Here is a 7,380-nt window from a genome sequence, read left to right as displayed (position 1 = left end):
TCCGTCAACCCCCCACCTGGAAAATACAAATTTAAAATATAAATTATTTTTTAATGTTATAAAAAAAATTTAAATGAATTAAAAAAAAATTAATGCAACATACCACAATGTTCCGTCCGGTCGGTCTGGGTCGATGACTGGTAAACCTTCTCTGCCTGGCAGACTGAGAATGTCCTCTACAGTGTACTGCGAGTAAGGAGCACTCGGAGGCACCATCAGATCAGGATGAATATCGGCGACCATCGGAGGTGCCATCGGAGGAGGCACAGGAGGAGGCATCGGAGGAGGCACATGAGGAGCCGATGGTGCACTAGAAGAAGTAGACCCAGAGACTCTCTGAGTGTACTGAGTCTCGGGGACAGTCTCCTGGCCCGAAGAACTGGGAGCGGAAGAAGAGGCCGGGTCTAAACGACTACCCGGCTCACCGAAGATCTCTCTGTAATGGGCAGTAAGTCTTCCTTTTCGAACCTGGGAAAAAATGAAATTTTTAAAATTAACATCAACAATATATTTCCCAACATTATCCACCGAATCAACACTAAATAACATAAAATCCGCAAACCTATCTAAATTCCCTATACTAACCACCTAATCTATCCTAAACTAACCAAATTAGAGAGGAATCAGAGAGGCTTACCATTGCTACGAAATGGAGAGGAAGTAGAGAGGAAGTAGAGAGGAAAGAAAGAGTGAGCGCTCGGGTGTATATATAAGATTACATATCGTCGCAAATTCGTCGTAAGTTTACGACAAAATAGCGAGCAGTTACATAGGCCCGTGTTTTTTTAACGAGGAAATTGCGAGGAATCACAAAGGCCCGTGTTTTTGTTTACGAGGTATTAACGACGATTTTGCCTACGTGGAATTAACGAGGCTTGCTTTCCTATAAATATACCCACAACTCTCATTCTCAAACCACACATAAACTCCCAAATCACACACCTATCTGAAATCACATTCCTCAGCAAAATCATATTCAAATTATAAATATTTGAAAAAATAGGAAAAGGATAAGATATTAGAATTCATGTGGGCGAGACTTACGTATTATAATTGCTGGAAGCCTTGCCACATGTTATTCTGGTATTTTGATCATTTTCCCTTTTTTTCTAGTTTTTACACTACGAGGTATTTACGACGATTTATGCTTACGTGGAATTAACGTGTTTTATGTTTAAATCTTTTTACGTGGTCTTTACGACGATTTCTGCTTACGTGGTCTTCACGACGATTTCTGCTTACGTGGTCTTTACGACGATTTATGCTTACGTGGTATTTACGACGATTTCATCCTACGTGGAATTAACCAAACCCGAAACCCGAAACCCCAACCCCGAAACCCGAAACCCGAAACCTCATACCCGAAACCCCAAACCCCAACCCCCAAACCTGAAACCCGAAAGCCCAAACCCGAATTATCTAAACATATAATTATTTTCCTCGTTAATTTTCGTCGTTAAGCATGTGTTTTCTTGTAGTGAATTAAACATATAATTAAAGCCACTAATACTAAAAGATAAAGCTCAAACTCCTAAACAGATAAGGACTACACGAACTCGGTTTAGTGTGTAAGCGAGATGCTAAACCGATGAGGATGCATTGCATCAGGTCTCTCGGGATAGAAGAAAATTCGTCATCGAATCTTGATGCATCCATGAGAAAAAAGTGCCCACTTACGATTTTAAACATCAAACTTCATAGCAAGCTTGAAATTTTTCAAAACCTGTTGACGTGCATTACTATATTTGACACAAGATAGAAGTTGACTTTCTCGAAAGAATGGACAAGTCACACCAGACTTCAATAACTATTTGGTTGATAAAGACTCTCCACATAATGCTCTTGTCAACCCATAAGAACACGTAATGTTCAAAAACGTGTCAAAAGCTTTGTCACCAAAGACAAAGTTTATGATCTTGGCAACTTCTTCACCATGTTCAAGTTGCACATCTTCCACCGCGTGAAGACCAACTTCAGAAACGTTGTCTTGAACCTGACCATTGTAAACTCCATATTCAACCTGATAATCGTCATCATAAACGTCGTATATTGGAGGTCCATAGATCTCGTCGTAGAAATCTTGAACTTGAGAATAATTCTCACCATACACGATAAAAAGACTCCAATCGACGCCGTCACCGTCATGTATCCATGACTCACCACGAGCATCCTTAGAAAAGAACAAAATAAAATTGATACCGAGGATCGTGGTTTGACCGAGAAAATCAAACCTGCTGTCTCTGATACCAACTGATGCGGAAGCTACGGATACTGCAAGTAACTTATTGATTCTGAGAATACCTAGAAGACGTTGCCTTCTTGAGATCGTAGAGAGTCTAGCTCTATCCAAGAACAAGGGTTTAGAGTTGAAAAGCTCTTAATATTATTAATCAAAATAAGTCGTGCCCTTTTTAAGTGGAAATGAGTCTCTTATATAATGAGATCATTGTTAACCCTAAAGAAAACACGTGAAGAAGAATGATCTAAACATATGATTAAAGCCACTAATACTAAAAGATAAAGCTCAAACTCCTAAATAGATAAGGACTATACGAACTCGGTTTAGTGTGTAAACGAGATGCTAAACCGATCAGGATGCGCTGCATCAAGGATCTAATCAATACATGATCAACTACTACTTTCTATGTTCTGAATAGTTGGTGCAGTCAAGTGAATGTGTTTACCCATGTAAGAGCTAACTGGTGCAGAACTTCAACCTTTAGTCTTCTGCTTGGTATTGTATTTGGAGTTAGTATCTTTGAGCTAGTCTAATTCAGCTCAGGCCGGTCAATATTAAGGCCAGCTCTGGGTTGGCCTTCGTTTTCTAGAGTCTAAGCTTGGTGGTTCTGCGGATTAGTATGTGGTCAACCACCAAAACAAGAAAAAACATGTGCTTTTCTATGAAATACCTTGAAACTAGACTTTCATGTAAATTGGTATTGAATGAACGGGTGATATTGGCAAAGAGAATGGAAGACGTTCTGGAGAATGCATTTGAAGGAGTCTGTCCATGGTGTAACCCCTCCCAAAGCTCTTGTGTTTCTAAGGGCATCTCCGTCCCCACTCCGTAATTTACTCCAAAAATGGAGTAGAAAATATAGTATGAACCAAAAATGAAAAATCACTCTATTCATGGAGTAGTCATTTTTTTGTTTCTTTATTATTTCATTTCTCACTCAATTTTACAGTAAATTATAGAGTGAGGTTGGAGATGGTCTGAGACCCACAGACAGTCTGTATCTCCTTTCATTGTTTCACTCTCACTCACATCTCATCTATATTGTAAGTTTGTGTACGTAATGACAATCTAATTTAATTATTTTCTCTTACAAATTCAGTATTCTTACAGTTAAGCATGAGACTTATTATTCGAGATCCGAATTCGATTTGAAATCCGCTCCGGGTCCTCCGAAAATAGGATATTCGGATAGTAAAATCTTGGATCCGTCCAAACAGAATCCGGATCCGGATATTTTAATTTTTAGGTCCGGAATATCCGGATCCGGATCCGTATTTTTAAAACACATTAAATTTTTAAATTTCATTAATAATTATATTTGATATATTAATATTTATACATGAATTAATCTTATAATATTAGTTATTACAATATTATAGATATATATAAATATATTTATAAATCTTATATAAATATTTAATTTATGTATTATATTAAAATTTTAGTTTTAAAAAAAAATATTATTTTTAATTATTTTTACGGATCCGGATATCCGCGGGTAATAAAATATCGAGACGGATATCCGAAATCCGGATATTAAATTTTCCGAATATCTGGATCCGTCCCAGCCTACGTACAGTATGATATGTTAATCATGATATGAGTTGTTCGATATTTTAAAAATCATATTATTTCTAGGTCACTGTAAAACACTAATATTGTCACTTCGAGAGAGTTTCAAAATCAACAAGAAAAACCAACAATTTTTAATCGTTCTGAAGTGACATTGCAAAAATGGCCCAAAGTGAGAAAAAAAGAATTTTAGGAAATGAAAACCATAAATCAATTCGGGAACTTAGTTTCTCAATCTCAAAACAAACATAAGTCGAGAAGAATAATAACTTTCTGTTGGTTTGTGCCTTCAACAAAATCATTTATTCCAAAAAGTCCAACACAATTACGAAAAGGAAAAATAAAATCATTTTCTAATTTATTCCATCATTTGTAGTAGTAAAAAAGAGACTTTCACTCATCATCAGCCCGAGAGAGCTGCGTTCATAGCACTGTGAACTTCGACACCAATCTGTGCTTCTGCTTTCTCAAGATCTGTTGTGGCAGAAGCAAGTTTCTGTGTAAACTCAGCTAAACCCTTTTGGACTTGGCTTGCGTCGATGTTCTCAAGCGGCACGGCCTCAACCGCGATAATGTCAGCAACGGAATTTGCGTGGAGAAATGCAAATCCACTGCTCACAAAGTATTTCTTGATGTCAGTACCTTCGTGGACGGACATGATACCGGGTTTGAGCTCAGCGATTGTTGGAACGTGTCCAGGCAAAACACCCATTTGTCCTGTTGTCGCGGGAATGATGACCATGTCGACCTTGAAGTAGACAAAAGAGAAAAAGCCAATAAGCTTTGAGTTATAATTAAATATATACAAGAAAACAAACCAATCAAGAAATAGGTTTACGTTCTCGGATATAAGCAATGGATGCATCAGAAAGCAAGTCAGGGACGATAAGAACTTTCAGTACTGAATGTATATTCTACAGAAGAGATATCACAGTGAATGCACCACCAACATATGAGAATAAGCCAATGAGAAATTACTACTTGCCATGGAGATTCAGTCTATATGTATACCACATCATATATCAATAGAAGAGAAAAGATTAACCTTCACAAAACCAATTAACACATTAGAAATCAGCAGTTATAATTTGTCAACATCAAAGTTTCAAGATATATGAAACAAACATTATTTGCCAATCACATTGTATTAGAAACCGTAAAAAACACACCAGGATCATTTGGTTATGAACAGAGCAGAGATAACAAAACTCTTAATAAAATTTTAATGGATTTATAGCAAGCAACATTTTGCAGAGACAACAAATGGTAAACCTGAGAAATTAGGGAGATTTAGGTTATTCTTAATCACTAAAAAGTGAGGCTTTTTTTTTTGTTCTTGATCTTGTTATTAACAATTATGTAGAAACTAAACGAAACATCAACTGCGCCAGTTTCAGCTTTGGCCTATCAAAACCCTAAACTTTAGCGCCGTTAGATCTAACCAAAAATCAAAAGTCTTCAGACCTAATTAACCACCTTATCATGAAATCAAACAACAATCAAATATGTAACCATAACACACAGAGTCATAGATCAAACCCTAGAAACCTAAATGCGAACATCGAACGAGGAAAAATGAAAGCCGACCTCTTTCCCGGAAAGCTCAGATGCGTAAGGGAGGACGAAATTGACGGTGAGCTTCGTCGGAATCGAGGAAGCAGTCGATGGACGAGGCTTCATGAAGGAAGAAGGAGTCTGCGGCGGGTCCATGTTCGGTGCGACTTTCTTCCATGCCTCCACGAAACTCGAATCGATCGTCGACGGGACTTCCGTTGAAAACGCACGGTTTGTCGCCGATTTGGCGGTGATAGATCGGGAGACGAGGCGAGAAGCTTGTCTGAACATGGCGGCGATTTGGTGGTGATGATGATGCTGAGAGGAAGAGAGAGAGAGAGAGAGTGTCGATAGGGAACTCTTTCTGATAACTCTCTCAAGTGTTGTTATCTGTGACTCTGATGTTCACGTTCGCTGGTGGGCAAGTGTAGCATTTTATTTTCAGTTTCGGCCCACAAAAACTGGAAAGGCCTTGTCTTAAAGCCCACTATTTAATCAATAGGATATATCTGTGTACCGTGAAGCCTGTAACACAAGTAGCAAATGGGTTACAAAGTTTCAGATTTTCAGTGTTTGATTTAGGCAGAGGGCATTATAGTTTGGTTCCAGTTCGAGTTTATGGTTTTCGGTGCTCAGGGCCGGCTTAATATATAGAAGGGCCCTTGGGCAAAAAGAATTTTAAAGCCCCTATAGTAAGTTAATTTTTTAACGTTGGTAAAAAAATTTCCTGAAATTTCGACTCGAGCATCAAACATGTATATTCTCTTTGATAATTTAACTAGAAAAAATTGTGATACATCGTTTTAATACTGTTTAAATCTAAATCAGATATGCTAATTAAATAATTAGGGCCCCTAATATTGTAAGATTTGAACCGGACCCGGGGCGGTCGCACCGGCCGCACTCCCTATTGAGCCGGCACTGTCGGTGCTTTCAGGTTTAGACAGGGTTTCTACAGAATTCAGTTCGATTTTGCTAAAAATATCGAGAATTGGCTAGTAGCTGAAAAAAATATATAAATGTACTTGTTTTAATTATAAACTATATTTATATATAATTATTTTAAAATTAAATACAAATAATACTTTCAGTAAAATTAAAATATTCGTTTGGTTTGTTTGTTTGGGTTTTGGAAAATAAGAAATGCATAGATTTTTAAAAGTATTGATCCTATCTCAGTTTTTGAGTTCCACATAAAATGTCTATAACCTAACCCGAACCAGATTTTGAGAGTGACTCGAGAAAGAGAGAGAGAGAGAGCAGGCATAAAGTCCTGGACATCTCACATTTCTATCTATTTATGTTTCTTGATTTCTACTCAGGCCCAGCAGTAAAAAGCTCTACAAAAACAAAGACTAGAAACCCAAAATTTTATTATGGAGGGATTTGTTAGCTAGTTTGATCATCTAACCTACTGGCATATTTTATAAATAGGCTGAAAATTTTGTTAATTATCAACGGCCGGAATCAGATGTTTCTAATGCTTATACCCAGGGCCGCAACTGCTTCCTGTCCGTTATTTGATTTAAAGAGGGAGGGCATTTGCCATACATGAGAGAGTGTTCTTGTCTGTCTGGGATCAAAACCAAAAACGGAGAGTGTTTCGTGTGTTTCTTTATGATATTTGGGCCCAACTACGGTCCTCACAAGGAACACCAGACCAGATAGACGAACGTTAACCACTATTTGCCAATGCTGCACAATCCCTTTCGTGTCCAAAACCAACCCAAATGGGCTTTGTCCTTTCTGGACTAATAACCTTCACCAAAGCCAAAAATACGCACAATATGATGAAAATAATATACCGTTTTTTCTGTGAAAACTTACATTTTATTTTGATATATTCCTTCCGAGACACAGAGAAAAAAAAAATGTAACACCAAACTTTGTGGGATCACACCCGGGGTAGAATCCGATGCTTGTATGGATGGTTCCACGAGCGGTACTTCCTGAAACCGTAACAAACCTAAGAAAGTCGGTGTTAATATGTCCGATACCCAAAACCGATTGGACAA

General features: G+C 37.7%; 1 protein-coding gene across 1 annotated transcript; it reads right to left on the bottom strand.

Annotated features, from left to right (window-relative positions):
• Positions 1 to 4,062: 4,062 nt before the first annotated feature.
• LOC106381886 (ATP synthase subunit delta', mitochondrial-like) lies at positions 4,063 to 5,778 on the bottom strand. Its single transcript, XM_013821828.3, has 2 exons — positions 5,399 to 5,778; positions 4,063 to 4,559 (listed from the first exon to the last, which is right to left on the bottom strand). Exons 1-2 carry the CDS (start codon positions 5,654 to 5,656, stop codon positions 4,215 to 4,217), a joined length of 603 nt encoding a protein of 200 aa, XP_013677282.1. The 5' UTR covers positions 5,657 to 5,778; the 3' UTR covers positions 4,063 to 4,214.
• Positions 5,779 to 7,380: the final 1,602 nt, after the last annotated feature.

Source organism: Brassica napus, chromosome C2, assembly GCF_020379485.1.
Source record: "Brassica napus cultivar Da-Ae chromosome C2, Da-Ae, whole genome shotgun sequence".
In the NCBI taxonomy this organism is placed as follows: Eukaryota; Viridiplantae; Streptophyta; class Magnoliopsida; order Brassicales; family Brassicaceae; genus Brassica; species Brassica napus.
Note: the sequence above shows the minus strand (reverse complement) of the source record. Positions and strands in the feature narration are given on the sequence as shown.